At 42.3% G+C, this 26,372-nt stretch overlaps 2 protein-coding genes across 3 annotated transcripts in view; one reads left to right on the top strand and one right to left on the bottom strand.

The window, feature by feature from the left end:
* The window catches only part of med30 (mediator complex subunit 30), a 39,912-nt gene extending 36,068 nt beyond the window's left edge, over window positions 1–3,844 (top strand). For both annotated transcript variants that reach the window (XM_027287090.1, XM_027287091.1), the window contains one exon: window positions 2,799–3,844. In XM_027287090.1, the coding sequence (XP_027142891.1) occupies window positions 2,799–2,894 (96 nt within the window). In that variant the 3' untranslated portion in view covers window positions 2,895–3,844. The remainder of the gene's footprint in view (window positions 1–2,798) is intronic.
* Window positions 3,845–7,408: 3,564 nt separating this feature from the next.
* ext1b (exostosin glycosyltransferase 1b) overlaps window positions 7,409–26,372 on the bottom strand; it is a 117,489-nt gene continuing 98,525 nt past the window's right edge. Inside the window, exons 7-11 of the mRNA XM_019269624.2 lie at window positions 22,935–23,030; window positions 16,407–16,496; window positions 13,399–13,559; window positions 12,493–12,664; window positions 7,409–11,388 (exon numbers count right to left, since the gene is read on the bottom strand). Of these exons, the coding sequence (XP_019125169.1) occupies window positions 11,203–11,388; window positions 12,493–12,664; window positions 13,399–13,559; window positions 16,407–16,496; window positions 22,935–23,030 (705 nt within the window). The 3' untranslated portion in view covers window positions 7,409–11,202. The remainder of the gene's footprint in view (window positions 11,389–12,492; window positions 12,665–13,398; window positions 13,560–16,406; window positions 16,497–22,934; window positions 23,031–26,372) is intronic.

Genomic DNA, 26,372 nt, shown 5'->3' with positions numbered 1-26,372 from the left:
TGTTGTTGTTGTTGTTGTTGTTGGTGTGTGTCTGTCTGTCTGTCTGTCTGTCTGTCTGTCTGTCTGTCTGTCTGTCTGTCTGTCTGTCTGTCTGTCTTAAAACTTTCAGACAAAAAAAGAGATGGTTCTTCTTCTCTTTGGTTTGTCATCGTATTAAAGGTGTGAAGGATTAGAGTTACACTAATTACGAGGTTATTAATGGAATTATGCCTCCCTGAGGTTGCAGGATGGTTTCTATGATAATAGCTGTCTTGTTATTCATATATCAAGATATGCCAGCAAGCCTTTTATAATGAATGTGCCGTGAAGGCTTCACTGCCTCCATAGTCTTATTTCCACTCTGAGAAATGGAATTTCATGTCTGCTTTCAAAGAAAGTAGAGTATATTTTCACAGAAGGATCTGGACTCAAAAGTAGCACAAGGGCCTGTTCACACACGCACACACAAAAAAATAGCTGTACTCTTTGTGTTTGAGTGAAATGACAGAGGCTCGTGGTATCATGTGATTAATATGGAGCAGATGACCGAGTTATTTCAAGGCCTGCTCGTCAGAGTAATGAGGCATATCCCATGTAATGCACACACACGTCCCCACAAAAGAGGGGGAGATAAAAAAAGTGGGAGACAGGAGAGAGAGAAAGAGAGACTGGAAGGGTTCCAACTGTTCCGCGCTGGAATATCTTCAAGGACAATCAGCTAAACAGTTGATATTAAGAGAGCTGTGTGAAATCGATTGCTCAAGGTGTTATCTGCGCTGCAAAAATGGCTGGTAATTAGTCATGGCTAAAGGAGTGTTACTGAGAGAGTGAGATGGATTTAATCTTAATAGATTTCACTGCACTGCAGATACAGTAGCTCCTGAGTGAGTGAAAGAGCTCCTCTCTCTCTCTCCTCCCCCTCGCTGGCTTTCTATCAGAAGAAAAGCAGCTGAGTAAGTAGCTGTGATGTACTGCTGTTGCTAAATTTGCCTTCAAACATAGATGTTTTGCCCGAGTTACTCATTCAAAAGCAGCTGTACCTCTTTGTATTGGGACTGTTCAGCAGTGGCTCTGGAGCTGTTGTTTGTTTAGAGAGATAGGCGTGTGCCTGTTTTTTTTTTAGGTGTACACCTCTGAAGCTGGCCACTTGTACTAGTTCAGCCATCAGCAGAGGCTACGATTGATGAAGTCAACTGAAGCACTCAGTGCATGAGGAAAGAATAAATACCTGAAGTTAAACATTTTTTTTATTGTCAATGAATCCCAACAACACGTTGGTATGTCTCTCTACTTTGACTCATGTGTCCTGTGTATAGCATTCAACCTGAGCCTGCTCTAACATGTCGATCTTTGGAAACGGATTGTAAATCTAGTTGAAATTGTGGCCATGGTAGCTGCCTGGCTGTGGGCATGACAACACCATCAACTCATCAACTATCAGAAGGTTTCATAGAGCATGAACAGACGTACTGGGTACCGAGTGGGAATGACAGACAGCACTGATCTGATCACAAGTCTGTGTAGCATCCAAATGATTGAATTATTTTATGGTACCGTGTAGGATGCCAACCAGCTAAACCAAGATGGTGAACATGGTAACAATTAGTCTGTTAGCATTGTCATTGCATGTTTGTCTAATGCACAGAGAGCTCCATAAACAACACAGTGTCATCCCACCAGAAAAGTTAAAACAGGCACACACACATTCCTCGAGGATTGATGTTTCAGTGGTGGTCATCATCACGACAGATAAAACAGCTCCTGCCGTGATGCCTTTAATCTCTTACTGCAGCTAGACTTGATGTTTCATGTTTCATCCGTACCTAAAACATCACGCTCCACCAACACGACCCCGTGCTGCAGACACGGCTGTAGACAGTCTGAAAAAGGCTCAGTAATTCCCTAAAACCGCTGGACACTGTAGATTTGAGCAGATGTTACACAAACAGAAGTAAATGGTGAAACTGATATGGACTATTTTCAGCTACGCATTAATAAACAGTTGGTGTTCAGTTGAGTATTTAAGGCAGTAAGATGAAGCCTGAAATAAGAGTCATGTTCGTAGTGATGAATAACATGTGGACCAGAGTGAGAAGTTTTCTCCAGACAATATTGGAGCTCTATGGCACAGACTACAAGGTCAGTAGGATCAGGTCATCTTTTTTAAGGCACAAAAAGCCGTTCATATTCAGTCATTTTCACTTTTCAGTGAACTAATGAAAAAACAATGTCACAACCCTTAAGTAACATTAAAATGATCATTTTCAGGATGACTCGGTCTAATCCTATATTTGAAGAAGGGAAGCGTGTCTCTCACTGCTGGACCTCCTGCTGGGCGAAACCTTCCCGTTCATTTTCTCACGCCGGCAGCAAACAGCACAGTCATTAGAATTAGATTACATCTGGAAGCAGTTTCTCTCACTAACACGCTGAAGTAAATTATATTTTACAAGGACTTAGTGCTACGGGAGGTGTGAACTTTATGCTGTGTTGATAGCAGGATGCTTAAGAAGTGCTGATGGGAAAAAGTTGCTTAGTAGTAAGCGTCTCAAATCTGGCTCCATGGGACTATTCAATAGCAGTGCTTTAATATCCTGTAAGCCATGAATGATTAGTTTCCTGCTGAAAATGGAATTGCTTTGTTGTCATTTGTTTGACCCTTTAATCTGTCATAAACCTGCAGTTTAATTGTTTCAGCAGACACAAATGTTTTTTTTGGGGTGTCAAAGGCACTCTGACTTTCATAATTGTTGTTTTTTGTATCTAATAAAAATCAAAACTAAACTTTCATTTTATGTCTTGTTTTTTTTTTCCTGCAGAAGCTCAAGCAGAAGAACCAGCAACTGAAGCAGATTATGGACCAACTTCGCAACCTCATCTGGGAGATCAACTCCATGCTGGCTGTCAGGAGCTGAGCCACACACACACATTTATATACAACACACACACACACACACACCATATTCTCACACATTTACTATAAGTAATGGTGGCGAAGATTCGGTTGTTAACTGGACGTGTGACAGGGTACCACAGACTGGCTGAGGCTGCACTTTACAGAAGAAATTGGGACTTTGGCAATATCAACCCTGAAGAAGGAAAAACAAGAGGAGACAAATGAAGGCGAAAGGGCTTGACACCACACGGACGGAGGGAGAGAGGGTGCTGGTGATGTCAGTGTGGGTGATGGCAGAAAATATTCTGTCTACCTCGATATTCTACATTTCAATCAGCATTAATCTGAAGAGTTGATATATTATGTTTTATCTATTTGTAGGTACTAGCTTAGAAGGTTTATGCCTGTAGAGACACATTGATATATTCTATTTAATCCTCAAATTCTGTTACATGCCAATTTCATAGTATTCGAATTATGTGAAGACCTAAATTTGGAAGGTTTTATATGGCCCATCAAAGTTTAATAAGAAGGACATACACTGTGGCAAAAGTCTGAGTCTTATTCTCTTTTTTATTTGATGTACAGTAATATGTAAACACATCATTGCTCTGCTCTGATGGGACTTCTTGACATGTCATTTTGATGCCTCGTTAAGGATTCTGCTGGATTATAAATCTTGCTGTGATTTTTCAAAAAAAAAAAAAAAAAAAAAAAAAATCCACCGTGCTGACTTTTATTTCTGTGTCTGTGTGTCCGGCCTGTGTTTATCAGGCATGTCAGAATCACAACTAGGAATCACACTCAATCCACCATAATCTACCACTGAAAACACCCGTACAGTACTGATGAGGAGATTCATGACACAGCTACAAAGTAGAAATAGTACTGATGTGTAGTTCTCTGTTAAAATGTAAAAAAATCACTGTTCTTTAGGTGATGCCAAAACTAATAAAGATCATAAACATATTTACCAGTGAGCCATTGTCAATAAACTGCAATTAAACATAGCTAAAACAAAAAACATATTTTCATACATTTACAATGTCTGACATGTCCCAGTCATCCTTTGCATTGCCTTTATTGTATGTATGCTGTCATGAACAGCTCTGAGCACGTCTCCATTAACAACAAGGAATTTATCATCTACTGCCCAACTCACCTTCAAGCTGCACCAGCAGTCAACTTCTGGATTGACAGTAAAAAAAAAAAACCTGGATGTGTGCTTTAGCTCTTCAAATGAAGAGCTCTCATTAAAATAACCACCTTACAGCTCCTTAAGTGATGTGGGAGTTGTAAAGTGGACATGAGCACAGAACTTCTTCAACTTGGCTGGAGGTCAAAGCTTTTAGAATGTCCTCTTCAGATAGAAAACATGAAATCAGCCAAAGATTGTTGCATTAACATAAAACAAAGAACACAGATCAGACCTGGAGGGCAGGACAACGTACTGAAGGAACATCTAAGTTAACATCCACTCATACTCATCATTAACAATCCTGATTTTTTGAAAGGTTGAGTCTTATGGCCTTTCAGATAATCTATACTACACTGAGTTAACCTGGTTAATTAATCTGTCTGAAATACAGCATAACAATATAAACATCTCTCAAATCCAGCTAAATAAGCAAGTGATTATTAACTATGAAATAAATATGAAACAAATGATTAGATACATAAACCCTCAGTTTGCATGAGCACAGCTTGTTTCTCCAAAACTTCACGCTGAGTGGTTTGGAAGTAAATAAATGTGACCGTTATTATCGGAGTGATCAAAGTTTGATTTATGACTGCACAAATAGTTTGTTCATCATCGCTGTTGCAAAGCTGCACGTCCCTGCTGTCGCTGCGAGTTTGTGAGGATCTTGGTTCATGCACAGAGAGAGAGACGGCGAGTGTGTACTTAAGTCATGTACGAGGTCCATCAAAGTATGATCTACTTTACAGGTTTAAAAAACTGACAACCAAAGATCTGTCACACTGAGAATTTCTGCCCAGTATGGGTGATTTCTTTCTCTTAGGTGTTTGATAAATATGGGCCCCCTTTTTTTTCTTTTCTTTTTTTATCAGAGGCCAATATTCAGCTAGGGGAGCTTTTGGTCTCTTTTCTTTTTTTGAAACGGAAGATGGAGTGAGAGACGGAGAGAGGGAATTCACAAAGGACCTCATTCAATACAAATATGAAACATGAGCTAAAATCTGATCACATGTGCACACACGCTCACATACGGCACCGCTGTCAGGTCATGGATTTGCATGAGAATATCAGTGTCTGATATGGATGTGTTTAATAATTCAGAGCAAAGCCGGGGTGATATCTACGATGTGTTATGAGGCTATTGTCCTCGGGGAGACGCAGGAGGACAGATGCAGCGCTGGAGCGGCGAGAAGGCTTTCAGCAAAGTGAAAAAAAAAGAAAATCGATGCTCTGAGTAGTGACTAATAAACCCCTCCTCAGTGGTCTAATACAGGGGTGGTTATTATATCTCGGAGGGCAGTGCAGCAGTGAGAGACTATTATTACTGTACAAATGGAGTGTGTTCTCATTCGGCTGAGGCAGAGGTCAGGGGCTGAGTACTTGTCCATGCACATTCTGTCACAAATGATGAAGCGGATAAAAAGGTTCGAGGTTACACTGTGATGTTTACTGTGTGCGCACAAAAGCAGGCTAACACAAAGTGTCAGTCCTTGTGTCAGAAGATCCACTCACTGTGCCGCTGCAGCACGAATCAAACGCTGCCGTACACAAACCTGTGTAGTTTCCTTTCTCATTCTTTTGGGAAGGTTTTAATCTACTTTCTTTAGGGTCATTCATCTGTCTCATATTTGAACTTGGCTTCACACAGTTCACAAAACAAGTTCTAGTAACACTAGTTTGGCGGGGCTTTGCATCCTGGTCTGCGAGAATAACCTCTTTGGTGAAATGGCGTTCAGGAGAAGCTGGTATGACTATTTGTTACCTGTCCCAAGAGTCTGCTTGGGGTGTAGATTTCACCTTCTGGCTCTGAAAAACCGAAAGACGTGGGTGACCAATGGCTGACATCACAGTCACTTGTGTGTAGGAGTCGTCTGATTTCTGCATTCAAACACATTTGACTTAAAAAGCATAAAACAAAATGCCCATGTGGTGGCTGGGGCTGCTTATCGTATGAGAAAACATTCCTTCAGATCAGGCCTATCTGAGTTTAGGTAGGCTGTGGCTCAGGAGGTAGATCGGATCGTCCACAGATCGGATGATTGGGGGTTCAATTCCTGGTTTATCCAGTCTGCATGTTGAAATGTCCTCGACTGAACCAAATTGAAGGCCGTGCCATCAGTGTGTGAATAGGTGAACGAGATATGTAGTGTAAAAGCGCTTTGAGTAGTCAGAAGACTATTACTGTCCATATATAATTTATTTGGTTCCCCATTAGCTGTCACAGGTGGAACAGCTGTTCTCCCAGAGGTCTGCACGGTATCAGCATACATGTCGGCTGATAAGTGAGAACATTTAATTTAGTACATTTCTCTGTAATGATTCATTAATAGCTGTTATATTATATATTAGTTATAATATGATCAATTTTTTTATTACAAAAATCCAGGCTGGGTTGGGCTCTGAGGTAAGACCAAGCAAACTCCATGGCTGTGAAGTGAAGTCTGTGTTAAAGTACTAAACACTGCACTTCTTCAAATGTCCACTTGAGGCTGGGTACAGAATGAGTCGGCCTCCATAAATCGCCATGTTAAAATGTCCAGCTTCACAGCACAAATAATGGGCGGAAATGGGCGGCCATGGCTGAGGAGGCAGAGCGGGCCTTCCACTAATGAAATGATCGGCGGTTCGGTTCTCGGCTCCTCCAGTCTGCATGTTAACGTGTCCTTGGGCAAGATACTGAACCCCGAATTGCTCCGGAAGGCCTCGCCGTCGGTGTGTGAATGTGTATGAATGGTTAGCTCTTAAAAAAACAACATATGGCAGCTAATGCCATCAATGTATGAATGTGTGTGTACAAACCATTAAAACATGTTTACAGCCGGTAAAATGGTATATAATGGTCTCTGTAGCTAATTTCCCCGTTCATGACAAATGTACTGAGGGTGTGTAGCTAATTTCCCCGTTCATGACAAATGTACTGAGGGTGAATCTTTATAGAACTTACCTGTTCAAATGATATTAAGGCTTAAAGTTATGCAGGATTAACAGCGTGGCTGCTTTGATTGACAGGTAGGTACTGCAGATGGCTTGTTTGAGCACCCAGGTATCATTCAGTCCACCGATTATCCACGTCTTTGCTGATATTTAGCTGGGAGGCGGAAAAAGCAGGACTACTAACATGGCAGCGACCAGAGACGCATGTTCTGAGCTTTAAAACGGCTCTTCAGAAACCTGTGGGTGACGTCACACATAGGCTTGTCCATTCTTTATACTGTCAGTGAATAAGACGTAGTTAACAAGATTTTCTGACTGGTAGGACAGCTGACTACTTCAATGTGATGACCAGAAATCAAAGAAAGACACAGTCTGTTAAAAAATGTCACAAGGAAATGCAGTTATCATCAAATATGAGTTTATTTTTTTTATAAATCATTCTTACAAAATTGGCTTTTATCTATTTCATTTGTGACCTCTATAAAAGTCTTCTGTTAATTACAAGGTAGGAGGGAGGAGAAGGCATCGGGACAGCTGGGCTCGACTGAGTCCTTACAGATCAACAGACAGTGCTGCTGATTGGTAATGCGATACAGCCAAATCACTGATAAATAATCCCAAACAGGAAGTGGTCATACGTTGTCGCCTTAGCAACAGTGTCCAAACACAAAGATGAAAAACGGGATGTTATAATAAGAGAATGGAAGTTGTGACTCATCCAGTGTATGAAGGCAGGGCTGCTGGGGCCCTGCATGCGGTGCTATTGCTGCCTGTCTACTGGAAATAAGTCTAGGACAGACAGTGCTCGGCATGTCGACAGCTCACATGTTGATAAAAAAAGGCACAAATCAAGAACAGACTAGTTTCCAGCACACACGCCACCACCGCCACTATAAACACCAACTGCCTGGCACGTTTTGGGTAAACCGTCTTCAGCTGGTTTTTGAAGCGCACAACGATAACTTGCATAATGTTCCCCCTGATCAAATGACAGACGTGACAGAGGCGTTCTACTGGCTGCAGAGGTTTTCCTGGTGCCCTAAATCGTATCTAATCACACTGATGACTGAGCTCTGGACTCGATACACCGCGCAGCCACGCCAACTGAAAGATGGAGCACCTTCTGTTGCCAAGTTATCTGACCTGAATTCAAGCTTTGAAATAGTCAATTTAAACTCAACTGTGTCGCAGCCTCAGACTCATTATTGTAATGCATGGGGTGGGGGGGTGCAGCAGAATCTGAAAATGTTTCCATCTGGTTCAGAGGACCCAGCTGCTTATTATTTTCCATGTTTCAGTTGGCGTAGTCTTTATTGGGACTTTGCAATTTGACTCCCACGGAGAGCCAAGATGGTGCGGCCCAATCCAATTCTAGATCAGTGGTTTTATGCAATCTTTTAGAGTTCAAACTCTCCTACTACAACTCTGAAAATGTTCTATCTCTCTCTGAGACAGAGCGTGATGTGCGTTTCCCTGGAAAACCAATGCAGAGTGAAACACAATATGAGCTGAATATTGGCATCTTTGTGGATTAATGTGCACAGCGTGAAGAAAATAAACTGAATAAATACCATTAACTCCCCTCAGCGATGCAGGATCAGTCTTATGTTCTCGCCACGTCATCTCAAATCGTACACAGTCCTTTCTTTTTTCCAAAAATAAATATATGCCTATGTACAGTGCTGAGAGTCGCGGGGATTGTGTGTGTGTGTGTGTGTGTGTGTGTGTGTGAACTATCTGCAAAGCTGGGGGACGCTCTTTTCTCTTTGAGATGATCAACAACAGCAATTCAAATAATCAGACACAAAAGGTTTGATATGGATTCAAACAACGTGGTTCTCAGAGAGATGAAATAGGGACCAGATGCGGGCCGAGCAAGGAGTTCTTCCCAGAATAACACGCTGTCGATGAGCGAACATTAAACACATCATAAATCTCTGCCGGCGAACAAATAACACTCCAAACTTTAAGTCCCAGAATGTAAATACAAACATGACATTCAGAACAGAGAAGGGAGAATACATGAGAGGGCGTCGTGTGACATGAAATGCTGTGGGAGCAACTGATATGACCTTTGCTGATGTTGTAAAGGCTGAATACATTTGACATAAAAGAACACAAATCAATGAAAAAAAAGCTCAAAGTAAAAGAGTCACTGAATGCATGATTGATATTGATGACAGTTACTGATTAACACACACTGAACGGCTTTGGCTGAGACATCGCGCTGGACGCCTGCCTGACAGAAAGGCCACTAAAAGCACGCTGCTTTCATTTCAAGTGTTTTGGAGCTGGATGTGAGAGTGGACTGTCGCGCACGCAGATGTAATGATAGCTACGAGCTTGAAATGATCAATTAAGGGTGTGATAGACAGTTATTTTAGCGTTGTGATCTGACACCGACAAGGTAATTTAAGGTGCGAAATGTTAGGCAGTTTGATGCGGATACTGTTAGAAGTAACGGAACATGCAGGGCGAGCTGTCCTCCCGGGCAGGTCATGTGTGTGTGGGTCACTGCTTTCACAACACAATGGCCCATAATGTTAGAGTGTTTCATCAACAGCTTGTCCCCCGGGAATAAAAAACGGCACTCCAAATGAAATAGGTTTACCTAATTGAAGCCCGAACGCATCTCTGCCTGACAAATGGAGGAGAAAACCTTTTGTCAGTGTAATGGCTTCAAGCTCCTCTGATATGTCACTGCTGGGTTCGGCGGTGGCAGGAGTGCCATATCGGACTGATGACTAAAATATTTCAACACGAGAGCATCTCAAACTCATGTAGGCAATGTGATGTGCAATAAACAATTTTTAAAGGCAGACCCTGATGTCAGAATGGCACTGAAAAAGAAATCTCTCCACTGTGCTCCTGTGAAATGACGGCGGTCACCAAAGACCTGCTACGTTCTGAAATCTTATTCCACTCCTCCCTGTGAAGACACTGCAGCGAGGCCGCGCAGGGAGAAATAAATTGGCGAAACGAGTTTGGGTTAGAATGCAACGTTCTGCTCCATTTCATCCAGAAATGTTCATTTTCGCTCATTGGAACGGAGGGAAAATGTACTCCGCTTGAGCTTATGGTTGGATGAGCCAACTTCTCAAGGCTCTGTACACACAACACGCACACACACATAAACACACACACACACACACATACACAGAAGAGTGAAAGTATGAGTTTGAGGGGGAAATAAAAGATGATGAAAGTAAGTGGAAAAAAAAAAGATGAGAAAAGTACAACTGCCTTGGCGAGGATGAGAGGAAAATGGGATATGAAACGCAATGTTTTTCTAACTTGTCTTAGTGATAACATGGAAGCAGATAGACCATTAGAAAAGCCATTTCAGCACATCAAGAAAGCCGAGGATAGGACAGACAGGATGTTTCAGACTTCAGGCTCAAGGATGTGTGTCGAGAGCCAAGAATTTCAGGAAATAATGGCTGCTTTGCTGTAAAAAGCGTGTCAGGCTGCTGAAATAACAGGTTGTTTACCTTTTCTGCCGTCAGAACGGAAATATTGAACCGATGACGCTCTGATTTCAAACCTCAGAGAGAACAGTGATACCAGAGTGCTGATTTGCACAGAAATCAAATCAAAAACAGGGTTTCCCTGGGCAATAAAGCAGGGGTTTGGTAGTGAGTCCAGTATTATGTCCTGATGCAGACTGGGGAGGGGGTTGCTAGGGGCGACCAGTAGGATTTATGGTGGGTGGGGTTGCCAGGTTTTGCGATCACAAACACCTTCCCTCTTCTACCATCCTGCACATGTGCCGAGAGAGCAGGAAAGTCAAATATCGTCCTCGTCCGTGTTGTACAAAAAAATATTCTATCCAAGAGTTCTTGTCGTCAGTAGTGTGTGCTGCGTGTTTGCACTTTTTTTTTTTTTGCAAAACATACAGAACTGTTTGGCATGTCCATCAGTTTGTGTACTCGTCTTTGTCTGTCTGTATTTGCCGTTCTCGTTTGTGTTTTTCGTATCCAAACGCCATCTGCTCGAGTCCTGTTCATCCCTTCCCACGTCAAGTCCTGGCAGCAGCGGCGCTGTGGTCATTGGCAATGTGCTGAGTGGAAGACAGAGCTGTGTCGCTCCCCGTCCATCCTGCTGTAGTCCTACTACTCCTTCTACTCTCCACAGAGTCTCTCTCTCGCGCCTCCCCCTGCGTGGGGTCTCCCCCCCCGAGGGGGCGCCGGTCCTGTCAGAGCCTCTCGATGTCCCTGTATTTCTTGCGGAGAATGGAGACCTGGTCCTTAAACAGGACGGGGTCCAGTCTCATCTGGGAGTGGACCAGTGGCATGGCGCCAAACCAGCTGGCGAACTTGTTCATGCAGGTTTGCCGCTGGGCAAAGTGGTCCGGATCGGCCCAGCGAGAAGCCCTCGAAGACTGGGAGAGAAGACAAGAACAACGTTAGAGTCAGATTATCGGCGTTATTAATGACTTTGATTCAGTTTATGAATAATTATTGCTTTAGATCGGGGCTTCCCAGCCTCGGGGTACAACAGAGGGTACTTCTGCTGCTGCTTGGGGGCAAAAGAAAGATCATGCAGCTCAATTAAGTTGGAAAAATTGAAATTCTGATTTTATATACAGTGGTCCCTGGTTTATCGCGGGGGATACGTTCTAAAAATAACCCACAATAAACGAAATCCGCGAAGCGAGTTTTACAATTATTATACATGTTTATATTATACGTATAGCGAGGGACGACTGTATTCACAAATTTCTATTCAAGAAAAACAATCATCCATTTGGATTATGAACTGGTGTGTTGCTGATTTTATAGAATGCTTTGTCATAATAAGCACAAACTTTTGAAATAATTTGCTAAAACTGAAATAGCCAAAAATCAATTCCTTTGTATATAAAAATATATTTAATCTAAATATACTTAAGCACAGCACTGCTTTAGATTACTGGAGTGAAATCGATGTTCTCATCACATGAAAAAGACAACAACAATCATCACCGTTCTTTCATTCAGTCGTCATAATGGCTTCAGACTCTGCGACGAGAAAAGCATTACTGAAGGACGACTGACATTAATGTTTCTCAATAAATCATTAGCTGGATCATATTCTATAATTGGGAGTCTGGAAGCCGATGAGAAACAGTGACGTAAGGCAGGAAAAGTGAAACGCTTTCGTCTCCTCTGCTGTCCTGTTTACCCTGAGTCACACCAAAGAACTTTCAAAGAATCATTCATGCCGTCCAGAAAGCAGCGAGAGTTCGCTCCAGCTGAAAGGCCGTGACACGCACATGATGGAAAGAAACAACACCGGCTTCAGCATGAATCACCATTCAGAAGGAGGACAAAATCAAAGAGGGTTATATAATAACTCCGTCTCAAGTCAAATATTGTGAGATTTATGTTAATTCCAGCACAGAGAGAACATGATTAAACTAATATAAACCAGTTATTCAGTGTCAGATCCATAATAAATAATAAACATGGATCTATTCATGAGATGGAGTTCAGGACCCTCCTACCTGTCCCATCATGGTCTCCTTGTACTGTTTCTTCTGTGTGACCTTGATGGGCGGCAGCTTGGTGACAGCAGAGACCAGGAAGTTCATCAGGATGTCCTCGCAGTTGGCCAGCTGGTCCACCATGCTCTTCAGACTTGTGGGTAAGTAGTTGGTGTACAGGTGATGGTAATACCTGCAGGAGACGACACAAAGGAGTGAGAAGAAGAAGGGAACAGGGATCCAATCTGTGGTGGGTCACTTTCGTCCCAGCAGCAGCTGTGTCCTTTAATTTAAGATGCAAAAATCACATGGTCCCATTCAAATTCAGCCGCTCTTTTTCTTTATTTCTTTACACACATTGATGCGCAAACTCCCACATTTGGCTGACGAGCGGTGTGTTTCACTGGAACTGTGGGGACGTCTTCATTTCAATGCATCACAAATTTGAAGGACCTTTACGTTCCAGGTTGAACTCTGAATTCATCAACACACTGACTGCTAAAGTTCCTGGATGGATTTAACGTCTGACTTATTGAAAGTGATTAAGCATTTGGCTGCCGTGATTGGCTGACTTCAGCTTAATGGACTGCTCCCATCACAGCTGAGTGAAGCCATATTAAAGCTGACAGGGCTGTACTATGACTAAACGCAGGAACTATGGAACTATGTAGCAGACAAATTGACTTTTTTTTATGTGATAAAAACATATCGTGTGTCAAAACACTGGTTTCCTGACGCTGTGTTACACTGAACATTACACCGGCTTTCATAATCTATAGATGACTGCATCAAAAAGACAAGTGAACAGAGCAGAACAGAGCAGAGCTGTGATCGTGTCTGACTCAGAAAACAGCCTCACATGGAGGTGAACAGTTGTACTGGAACCAAGATTTACAGATGGATGACAAAGCGGAGTGTGTACTGTACCGGTGGTAGATGGCGGCCCCCGTCAGCACCATCGAATAATCGTTGGTCCATTTGGAAGTGTAGCCCCAGCGCTCTTTGTTGCTGTCCCAGAAGTGGCTGCGGGCGGGATAACCTACGATTCGCTCTGGAAAACTCTGCCAGACGGTGAAGGCAAAGTCCACCTGGAGAGGCAGAGACACAGAGTTTATTACATTTTACATTTAATATATATAAAATTCACACTTTCTAAGGAATTAATAAAAATCTTTGGGTTGCCAGGTTGTGAAAAATCCCTTTAGATGGTGTTCATCCTCCTTTAGGACTCTTGATTCATCTTTTGAAATGTTCTTGAAACATAGACTGATCAGGTACCACAGTGCACACAGATCTTCAGACAAACTCAAGTATCCCTTCAATGACACTGACATTTATTTAAACTGTTCTATACTTTGAGCTATTTATCACCAGCCTGCTTTCAGCTGTCGATTTAACCATTTATCCAGAACTTCCAGCTAACCTTCTTACATTACATGAATGATTCGTGTCTTCCCATTGATTGATTTATTACAAATTATTTGATTTCTCTGCTTTCTTGTGAGAATGATTTAATTTCATTTCCGTGAGATCTTATTTATGTCGAAATAACAAATGTTGTGATCCTGAGATAAACAGAAGATTTTCTTGAGATTTCAAGATAACAAAACTTTCATTTTTTCAAGATAAGATCATAATTAATTTGAGATCTTGAGAAAACCAAAGGATAGTTTAATATTCAATTATTGCAGGAAACATCATTCGGTGTAGCAATGTCAGAGGAGCAGGAGAATGTTGCAGTTGCAATGATTTATTATGCGAGACTGTCCCTTTGGTTTGGTTTGTGATCTCAAATGAATTATGTTGTTACCTCGGGAAAACAAAGTTCCGTTATTTTGAGATCTCCACACAATGATCCCGTTTTCTCGGGATAACATCATTGGTTATTTTGACATAATGACACAAATAACTGAAGATCTCGAGAAAATGAATGAAATGAACTTGTCATCATGAGAAAACGCAGGTAATAAAATGTTTGAATGTATGACCGAGGTATCCACACACTCTCATGACGTTCAGGTGTCAAAGCTGACACAGTATATATTGATTGATTCTTATGGTCATATCTACTTTAGATATGCTCCACAATCTTCATAAGTACCCACGGAAACTGCAGAAGTGGTAGAGAAAGCGGCTCTCAAAGACAACCTAAGTGAGTTAATTAAAATTAAAAACATGTTCTTAACATTGAGAATTCTAAACTTATTAAGAAGTGTGAAACTCACAAGCAATACAATTCCTACATTTATAACTGTATGATGCCAAATAGAGACAAAAATACATATCGGGAAGGGATTCTTCACAACCTGGAAATCCGAACTTGGCTCTCATTAATGGTTCATCATTAATCATTTTTTTAATGATCAAAACATTATATTAATAATTAACAAAGACATTACAACGCTATTTAAAAAAGTAACAGAAGACAAACCTGACTGAAGGTATTCTGTTTTTTGTTTTTTCTACTTTTAACAATAGAATATTGTCTTTGAAACATTCATTCACTTTTCAAAAGCTGAAGAAAAAAAAACCTTGTATCTGTTTACAGTATACAAAATGTTGTGGAAGAGAAAAAGACTGAAGGAAAGAAAGAGACTATGGGGAGGACAAACAAAGGAAGTGCACACTCAAACGTGCCAAAATACAACAGAGGCAAAACCTCATCAAACACAGCAGTGTTTCCTAAGCAGCAGCCTGCGGCCAACTTCTGAGGCGGCGATCAAAGAATTCAATCAAATAATTAGAACAAAACATCAAAAAGGCCTCAGTGGCTCCACAAACAGCTCGTCTACATTACAACACATATTAGCACACTATACCATGCTAACAGAGCGTGTATAGTAATGAATGCTAAAGTCAAAATCCACCATTAAACAGAATACACATTATTCTTATCTCTCTGCCAGAACTGGTGCATTCAGACAAATCCTGATGGTCAAGAAGAAGAGCTCTGACTCTTTTGCTCTCAGTACAAGAGCAAGGTGGTTCAGGAAGGAAAAAATATGTTTCCTATAAAAGGAAGTATTGATGGAAAAATGAGCATGATGGATCATAACACATGGAAAATCATTTTGGAGAGGTGGATGTTAGTTTTATTGTGAAAGACGAGTCTTTTTCTCACCATCCTCACTTAAAGGTGAAAAAGCCAACGTGAAGATTTTGTTTTTGTTGAGAAGCCAAAAAATTCAAAAAAATGCCACTCATGTCCACTTTATGCTGTGAACTTTAGGTTTTATATGATGGAGGGGTGGATAGGTGTGGAGACTGTTCAGAAATCTGCCACTGATGGTCCCTGGCCTCCAAAAGTTTGGAATTGCTTGTTCATAATCGAACTGTCTTCATGGGAGAAACACGGGTCGACTGTTTTTTTTTGGGTCTGTGTTTTTCCTTCACTGCCAGCTCTGCCTTTGCCATCTTGATCCTCTGCACAAACAGCCTTTATGAGATCTAATTCTACACTGTTCAAAGCAGCATCTGGCTTCCCATGGTGCTGCGCCAAAACGTGTCCCCAGGAAAAACAGGAACAATCCCGACAGCATGTGGAACAAAAAAATGCCCATAACAGTGCCGCGCTCGAACTGGGGATTCGGGAGGTACCGGCGCCAAAAACATGAGGTGAAAGATGAAAAGAAAAGGAGGGAGGGAGGGAAGGAAATGGAGGCAGAGAAAGAAAGGCAGAGGAGGAAAGGGAAAAAGTGAGGCACTGGGAGTAAAAGTCTGAGCGATTTAAAAATGGAGCTGCAGAGCGATAACTTGGAAACACGAGAGACAAAAAGAAAGAGAGGAAATGCAATCAGAGAGTTGCATTCGGGATACAGAGAGACTTTGCAACTTTGTTTTGTCTCAAGAGGAGCCGACTATCAAGACAAAAGAGGGAGACGCACACAGAGAGGAAAGTTCACTATTCTAATGTGTTTTATCACATCAGAAGATACCTCTGTGGTGGACAGCACTGTGTCTTCATCCAGGCTGAGGACCGCATCAGTCACGATGGTCTCGTAGGGCAGGAAACGACTGCTCATCACCTGCAGGGGGAAACACAGAGCGTGAAGGGTTAAACCACATCATTAGAATGAGAACTCTTGGATTCTTCACTCAGCGTTCATTTGTGATCGTTTGGCTGCCTGGAACGCATAAAAAAAAAGTCTGAAAGAGCAAACGCAGATCTGAAGCTGTGGAAAATGAAAGAGTAAAAGGCCTTCATGGACACGTCCCCTTTTTTTCATTAGACTGCATATTTTTGCAATCCGGCCATGTGTAGGTGTTTATTCACACAGATGACAGCTTTCATTAAATGTTTCCATGGAAACCACCATCACAACATGCCACTGACATCTTTAGACGTGAAGGAAAGTTGATTCTGACTGATTTCTTTGACCACTCAGGGAAAACAAACTGTTAACAGAACAGAGCCACATTCCAGTGACATTAATTTGGGATTGTGTTTCCAGTATTTACTCTGACTTTTAGCTTTGTTTTTGGTCTCCACCAACTCTTGAGGGAAATATCTGGCTCTTTAGCTGCTGAATTCTCTCTATATCCATCCAGCTTGACACCGGTTTTGTTGATTGGTGCTTGCAGGTAGCATGAAGTCCGTTTTTAGAGGTTCTTTTGCTGGAACAAGCTGCTTACTGTGGCCAAAAATTGCACCGTGGGAGCAGTAACAAAAAGAAAATGTGAATGAAAACCAAAAGATGCTGCAACATTTCATCGAGTTTAGACGATCCAAAGAGTCTTTTCTTTCGTCTAATGCTTTGTGAGTTCATCAATACTCAACCTCTTTCACAAAGAAGTAGTCATGGAGTCCATCCAATATAAAAATATTGATTAGAACCGCTTTAATTCGTTCTGTCAACGCCTAAAGCTCATGAATTTGAAATTAGATCCACAGGTCAATCCTTCACCTTGAGATCCGTTTCAGAATCGACCTCTGTTCTACTGTATACATTTTTAATGATTCCTTACAAATTCATGACATTCTGGGGAGACAACAAGCCGTGACATCAACAAACAGCAGTGCACAGAGAAGAAGAGAAAAGCCAACATCCTGCCTTTACTGCATGCTGCTGCTGCGCAATGTTTTCAGCAGTGACAGAGTGCTGATACAAGTTTCCATTACTGCCGCAGGGCCGTCTTTCTATTTTAAATCAATAGCAACACATAACTGCAGCCAGGCACATAGAGCGTGAGTCATGTGTCCTGCATATGGCACAAATTTACCTTTCCTCTCCACCGCCGCTGAAAACAAAATAAGTATATTTGACGGCAAATGAAACCAAACTGTATAACGCACGATGGTCCTTGAATATTTACTGGAAGCAGAGAGAGTGATGCTGACCGGGGCCTGGTGGGTGGATGGAAAGATCAACATCTTGAGGATATTTAGACGGGAAGTCTTTGGTGTGCTGCTCTGCTGAAAAGCGCTCGGATGAGAAAACAGCAGCTTCTCATCGAGGATGAGTGTGCGTATTGTACACTGGATGTGTGCTCGGACTCAAAACAACCTCCCACACAAACAAGAAACAGCTCACGGATGCATAGCTTTAATGCCAAACACACACACACACACACACACACACACACACACACACACACACACAGCCTGGAAAGGCTGCTATTCAGCACAGCTCTGAAGGTCAGGCCTCTGTGAGAATACTTTTAAAACACCATCTGCACTGAGAAGCCATTACATTTACATTTGAGAATAGTGAGTGATGACCTCTTTTCCCGGTAATCACGTGACATTGTCGGCCTGCTGCGCTTCCGTGGAGTAACCTCACCCTCAACAGGTCTTCATCACAGAACACCAACGCCATGAACAATCTGACAATACATGGCCTCACTGTCCAATGCCTGTTATCCACTCTGCTGCTGCTGCTGCAGATAACCATCACTGTAAGGTAGAACATGTCATCGTATACTGAAGAACCTTGATTTGACTCCACTTCTGATTGGTTGTTGTAGATTGTTGCTATAGAATAAAAAATTATAAATGTGATGACAACGCAATTCAAAGGAAACTTCTTGGTGTGTTCATTTTTTATTTTTTTTGCCAGACTGAACCAGAGTCAGAACAGGTGGAGTATCAGAGTACAGTCCATGAATGCAGCTGCATCGCGCTCAGTTCAGTCACATTTCAGGCTGACTGCGGAGCAGTTTGACCGCTCTGATCATCATGATTTGCCACACAGTGTGATGTTAAACCTGACACAGCACCGCACCGCTGCAGCCAAAACGCACCACCCTCACTCAAATGAAGGAAAACCTCAGTTTTCAACACTTTGCAGGAATTCAGTGCTTTCTATTTATTTTTCCTACGAGCCTTCAAACCAGGTCCGCTCTCTACTTTACAATCATGTAAACTGGAGAAATGCAACAGATCGTCCCACTGCAACCCGATATATATTACAGATTTTTTTTTAAGTTTTTGAAAATTTTCCAGTATATGTCAGACCAGTATTTACTTATATACATAAAGACATAGTGGTTGACTAAATGTCTAAACTTTGGTTGAAAAATATAAAAAATAAAGAAAAGCTTGAACATATATAAACGTCTACAACTATGAACTAATGTTTTAGGCCCTTAATATAAGACTTTTCATATCTGCTGGTGCCTGTTTATACAGCATTAGATTAGTATAGAACATGGAATAGAGCTTAATTTGACATGCCCATCTCCTCATTTCCAGCTCCCACCACCTCAAGCAGCTGAGCCTTGACAGAACTATTGGGGCTGATGTCAGTGGTCGATGATGCCATCTACATCTCCCCCTGAAAATCCTTGAGAAGCAACAACAGCAGAAAGTTCTGGCTGTCGCTCATATTGTAACAGGGTGGAGGAGGCGAGGCGCGTGAGTGACAGTTGTATTTACAGACGGAGAAAGGCGAGAGAAGATGAGAGTTGAGAGGAAAGAGGAGAAGCAGCACCTCCCTCTCATTTCTAGTGTCATTGTTACAGCTATAATTTCCTGCGGGGCATACAGAGAGAAACTAAACAATGCCATCTCTCCGCTCCTTGTTTTCAACGCGTTTTTCAGCACAACACGTCAGAGACAATACCAGCGAAGAAGAAGTTGGAGGGGAGGGCAAGACAGCAGGCAGGAGGGGGAGGAGTGACAGCGAGACAAACAGCAAAAAGAGACAAAAAAAAAGACAAAGAGAGGATGAGAGGCTGGTGTTTCCATCCCCCAGATGGTTTGTAATGTTAGAAGTGCAACATATTAGCCTGGGGCTTCCTGGTGCTCTCCAGGAATGTGAGCTCTTACAGCAGGAATCTGCCTCCAGCACTTCACCTCCTCTCTGAAGGACAGCAGCAGAGGAGCGAGAGACAGCGAGAGGGGAGAGGAGGACCACCAGTGTGTGTGTAAACCACATTAAGCACTGCTAAGATCCTCACACGGCTTAAATCAACCATCATAAACCAGGTTTCTGAGGCCACCGTGCCAGAGGGAAGGACAGAGGGAAGGACACAGGGAGGCAAAGAGAGGTAAATGTAGAGGGATAAGAGCGATGTGTGAGGTTTTTCTGATTGTCACTAAAGCCAAGACATAAACCATTAAAACAGATCACAAATATCATTTTAATTTCATGGACATTATAGCTGCTAGCAAATGTTACTCAAACAGGAGTGAACGGTGCATTTATCTGGGACTATTTTCAGCTGTGGATTAATACACATTAGCCGCATTATTGAGAATCCATGGCAACAACATGGTGTTCATAAGAATAAACTATGAGGGATGCGGTATTCCTGCTAGAGTTCTTCGTTTGGAACGCAATTAGCCACAACTGGCTTTACCGTGTGTCGATGAACACGGCGTGTTGTGTGTTTCCTTCTCATTTGATTCATGCAATTAACAAGCTGGAGGCACAAATCGTTAGCCGGCACACACACTGAAGAACAACCCTCACACAGGTAAACAAACTGACGCGTGCAGGTAAACGCACAACTGGTTCTGCTAACCGCAAAGAGATACCTATGCTGTTAGCAACACACAGGCTTTATGTTTAACTGAAGTTTATCTGGAAAGCTTCAGGAGGCTTGAGCTGTCTGTCTTGAAGGGTATGACAGAACCCGAGCTGGGCAAGTGGGCAACGTAACCGGGCTCAGCAGCCTCTATGGACATAATGACAGAGGAGAGAGCTGAGAGAAGAGGACGCCAAGCTGGGCTGACTGCTGTTGGACTAGTCAGTAATATTAACAAATACCAATTTTTAAATTTTGTATTTCTACCTGCATGATGATACATTATTATTCGTTAAGCTAACAGACGGCTACATGTGAGGGAAGGAAGATGATGAAACACAAGTCAAAGTGACGGACAGTGCTCTGACTTTCTTTGCTGGGAATTTGTCATTTTTAGAAACCTTCCATTCTATCATTAAAGCTTTAAAAGCGATGGTTTGTAGGCTGAATTTTGTATTTTTAAACTTTAATATTAAAATCTGATTTATTTTAGTTCATTAATAAATTAAATGAACACACACACACACAAGGGATTTAGCTTTTTTTTTTTATTCCTGGCAGTGTGTAGGCATTGAATCATAATGTAGGCTTCATGTTTGGAAATAAAACGTGCTAAAAATAAAATTGAACTGTTGAATGAAGAAATAAAATATGAGACGGAAGGTGGTGCATCAGGGGAACTCGCCTCAGTATGTCTAAAATTCAGGCTGTGCTCCCGAGGACAGTGTGCAAAACAAGCTGAGGACTAAAGGAGAGGGCGATGAGAGGAAGGAAGATGACGAAGAGGAAAGAAGAGAGGATCTGTGAGCGAGGAAGGAAGGGATGAAAGAGAGAGAGAGGGGATAAGGAAGAAGGTGGCAGGAAAAAAGGCAAAGGGATGAAAAACCTCTCTCTCTCACTGTGGGGTGGAGGAACACAGCTTGGCTCGCCACAGTAAACACAGAACCCGCCACAACCACAACAAACCACAGGCTGCCTGGCACGCACACACACACCACCCCAACACCACACACACACACAGTGTACACTAAGCCTGTTCTGCTCACTTTTCACAGACACACAGAGAGCCCTCCCACTGTGATTGACAGCTTGGGAGAAACCACTCTGAACCACGGGGAGAGGTAAACCATAAACCCAACCTACCGCCGGTTGACTGACGCTGAAGTGAAAACCACTTCCTCTGATTGGCAGGTGAAGTTTAGTCCTCATGAGCGGCAGGGAGAGGGAGGACGGCCGTGGATGAGTCTGATAACTCACGTTGGAAAACACTTTTTTAATTAATAAATTAAGCTTGAATCAGTGGCTCGACGCAAATATGACCCTGTGTGTCCACGTCTGACCTTTGACTCTGACAAGGAGAGGTCACAGGGAGGTTTAGGTAAACACAGCAACCCCTTCAACAAGGCAGTGAAAGACGAATAAGGCTGTCATAATAAATGGCACTGAGGCATGCTGACGGCTTACGGCTCAGAGCTCTGGGTTATGTCTGTCTGGAGGGTTCAGGCCACGGAAAAATAAAATGTGTCTTTTATGACAGCGTCAGCCCAAAGAAGAGAGGAACAAGAAATGTCTGCGCTGACACGCTGGGAAAATGGCCGCCCACACATGAAAACTTTCACGTTTCATTTGTTTTTAAAGTTCTGAGTCATATTTGAAAAGCTTCTCTCCTGTGAAACGTTTTTAAAAAAGTAAATAATGACATTAAAGCTAAAGGAACAGTCCATTAATCAATTAGTCAATCAGCACAAAATTAACACACAAAAAATGCTCAAAACTCTGTTTCAGCTGTGAAGATTTGCTGCTTTTCTCTTTTATATGCTTTTGAAGCTAAATATCATTGTTTTTTTTATTTTTTCTATTATTCATTTCTCACCTTACAGCCCAACAATTTTTCACCATGAAAATAATCAGCACCTAATGAAAATCATTTTTAGCTGCGTCCCTAAAAACAGATTTTGTCCTTATGAGTTTGAAATGGCTGCACGGAAGTGAGACACACACACACACACACACACACACACACACACACACACACACACACAAAATCAATGTAGCAGCTTGTTTTCTGTTTTCTGGCCATGTATTTGTGGTGTTATATTCCAGCTCAGCTGTAACTCAGTCCTCCAGAGAGATTTGGTCACTTTCTTCAGTTAATTAGATATTTCATTGTGATTTAAGTAAAGAATAAACAGCAATAAATGCATTAAAAATAAATAAATGCTACTGTGCATATGCACTTGATTGCCTCCTTATCTTCTCCAACAATATGCATTAGCCTTTCAATGTATATTATTCTCATTACTGAGCTTTAATTAAAACCACACAAACTGTTCTTTAATGGAATCACTGCAGCACAAATCGAAACTCATTAACTCCCAGAAACTCTCAAACTGAGTCAAACGTGTCAGGATACTGTACAGTCGGAGAATGTGCATGAGAAGAGCAACGTAATTAAAAATGCCAGTGATCACCTTCGAGGTAACATTCAGGCTCACCTTATTCTCCCCCTCGATGACGATGACGGGCACTGAGGTGGCAGGCCAGCGGTGCTTGGCGGGGAGCGGCTTGTCACAGTTCCACAGGACAATGATCTGAAAGAAAGAAGAAAGATCTTATTACCTGCCCCCGCATAACTGCATTGTATTTAATCTCATTTCCTCCAACAAAAACAACCCTTCCCAACATGTTCCTGAATCAACCCACTGAACATGTGACATTTATGTGACCCGCGGCAAAGCAAATGTCACCTTATTACAAGCTGATTGAATGTTAAAGAGCCAGAAGGGCAACTGAAGTGATAAAATATTTCCAATTATAGTTCCGGAATGGTTTGTACAATTCAGCCCGTAACCAATCACGTCACGTTGTCAGGTTTCATTTCTGAGTACGACGTGTTGCGGAACACATTTTCCAGCCCTTGTGATTCACAGTGCACCTCCACTCAGGTGGTGTTTGAAACAAAGAGCTCGTGTTCTCCAGCCACAGTCGCTCTATGCTTTATATTACTGCATCCTGCAGGTCAGCCAACATGGACATGTCATCAGGAGTTAACCTTCCCCGTTCACTGCGCCTCCACAGCGGACCTCATTAAAGTTTCATGAGGTGCACACACACACACACACACACACACACACACACACACACACACACACACACACACACACACACACAGTTCATCCATACGTCTCAGCCTGGTCTTCTCATGCATCTTAAATTTTATGTGAAACTGTTTGGTGACATAAAACGAGTCCTGCCCTGAACGATGTTGTCCTGTCGTAACCCAACAACCGGAACCGGGCATAGCAGGCCTGACAGGCTTTGGATTAGCTGAAGCTGAGGCATGTACATGGGGCTTTAAATTAGTATTTAAAGAGTTTAGGGTTGGGGTGGTGTGTCACTTGCTGATTGTTAGGGTTAGGCCTCTGGTGGCGTTTCAGCTACAGAATGGAAAATGTGTATCGATTAGTCCAGTTAGCAACTTCATGTGTGAGAATGATGAGAAAGACACAGAAGCTGTTGGGCTTCAAGTTTCGGCCAATGCACTCCACCTCCATGAACCGTTGCAACTAAAACCCACTCAAACACGACTGGCAAATACTATTCAGACTATAAATGGAAACCAGAACACTTCTGGTGCTAAAATCTTGGTCCCTTGCTGACAGATTCTATGTTCATCAGTTTATAGAAATGAGCATTTCATTAAGCTATCTACAGGTTATGTTAACAAGAGAAGCCTCGGGATGTGTGATCAGCACATCCGCTGTGTGGCAACCGGTCCTGGTTGGTATTAGAGTTTAGGATAATGTTTATTGAATTTGTTCATACTGAACCACAGCAAGCGTTACCTGAGATAGCGCTACGTTCACCAAAGCCACCACTTAGTCCTAAAAGCAGTTTGTTGTGTGAGGTTCAATGTGGGAACATACTGTTTGAGGTATTTACCTTAATAATTTAGACTTACATTTTGTTCTTCATAGCTCATAATTATAATATTATAAATAACTACACTGCAATACAAGAACAAAGCTGTGTCTGTGTTTCAGTGATTTCCAGAATAACTAGTGAGGATGCAGAAGCGAAGGGTTATGGAAACCTTTTTTCACAAGACCAGATAATACTATAAAGTGTTCATTATGCACTGTAGACAGTGTATACTTTGTGCACTTTACAGCCTCTCCCAGCCCAATTTTCATATTTGGTAAACTTCACAAACAGCTAGTAGAATTGTCTTCCCATAGATTTATTATTTTGCTGTTTTCTGAGCTTTGCCTGGAGCTGTAGCACCACCATCTGCCATGCTTCCATTTGCACGTCCTCCATTTCTGTTGTACACAGCATTGTGGGACAATCATGTCCATCAGAAGCACATTCTAAACCTGAGCACAATTATGACACATGCTGGCATTTTTGAACAAACTCCTTTTCAAAAAACTCAAGGTTGTTAAATGAATATGAATTGAGGCAAAAGCAAAGCACCAAAATTATTAACACAAAGATATGCCTAATTAGTGACAAGGAAAGCGATAGGAACATATCATCAGCATCTAGTCGGGCAATGTTAAGTTGCTGTGTGTCAGCTAACATCTGCCCTGCTGAAACGTCCTTGAGCAAGTCGGTAAATTAATCCATCCCAGCTCCCAGATCTGCAGCCGACACTGTGCTCAGACGTCCCTGATGGAGGCCGACCACAAAGATTTCCCTGCAGGGATCAATAAAGTTTCACAATATTCTGACATTAACTACGTCACACACAGCAGAAGTTCCCCTCGGGTATTTCTGCACCCTGACTGGACCTGCCAAATTATGAGCCGGGAGCCATTTGGATGTCTGTGTTAAGGTGTTTTCTTGTGGTTAAAGCAGCTGTGTGTTAGCGGAGTGAAAAAAAAAAAAAAAGGATGATAAACAGCTGGTTTGATGAACGGCAAAATGATCTGATCACCGTGCACAAACACAGATAAAAAAAAACAAAAAAAAAAGCATCATTCACGAGGCTGAATCTGGTGCGAGGAACTGTTTGTCAGGTATACAGTCTGGACCTCTCCACACACACACACACACACACGGCAGAGAAAGGCGTTAATTCACTCTAACAGAGCTCTATTCCTGTTTGATTAGAAAGACAGATGGTGTCTCCGTCAGCTCACCAGCCCTCTCGCAGTGCTGATGGTGTGTATGTATGTGTATGACTGGAGGAAAATGGTGAAGAAGCTGCAGCGTGAGTGGAAGGAACGCTCTGTGCACACACTCACAAACAAGCGCGCACATACACACACACAGCAGGAGGCCACTGCTGTGTCAGAATGCAAGAAGCTTTCTTGTGTCCAATTTAGCCTCCTCCACCCTCAGTGCTTCTTTCATTCTCCCCCTTCCATTCATTTATTTATATCCCTTTCCTTATCCGCTCGTAGCCCAGCAGCGAGCGCCCTCCCTCTCCCTCTCTCTTCTTTTCTGTACGCCGAGAGTGGAAGAAAACACCCTGGCTGTGTACCTGGCTTTCTCCACTCTGCATGCACAGCCCAAGGAACGCAAAACACAAAAGCACCTCCATAAAACTTAAGATGAAGGCAGAGTTTACTCATTCAACCCGCTGTTATGGGAGAGTGTTTGTGAGAGTGGTTGGCTGGAGGTGCATGTGTGGATTGGGTTTTTACTGCACATGGCGAGGCCGGATATCGACCCTTGATACTTCTTTTTGGTGCCTGTTGAAATGTGTTTGTATCATGAAAATGTCCACAGCTGGAATCCAGCGCCTGTTCACATCTGAACCTATTTTTTGAATTGAAATAATGAATTCAATCTCCACTGAAGGGCCGCTGGCTCTGCTCCTTTTAAACAGCACCACACGGTCTTCAGGAAAACATGAAGTTTGCTCACTGTCTTGGATTTGTAGATGTTTTCTGCCATGTTGGGTTAAAAGTTTTGCTTTTTCATTC

This window comes from Larimichthys crocea, chromosome XIII, assembly GCF_000972845.2.
Source record: "Larimichthys crocea isolate SSNF chromosome XIII, L_crocea_2.0, whole genome shotgun sequence".
Taxonomy (NCBI): domain Eukaryota; kingdom Metazoa; phylum Chordata; class Actinopteri; family Sciaenidae; genus Larimichthys; species Larimichthys crocea.
The sequence above is the reverse complement of the archived record's forward strand: the minus strand, read 5'-3'. Positions and strand labels throughout refer to the sequence as shown.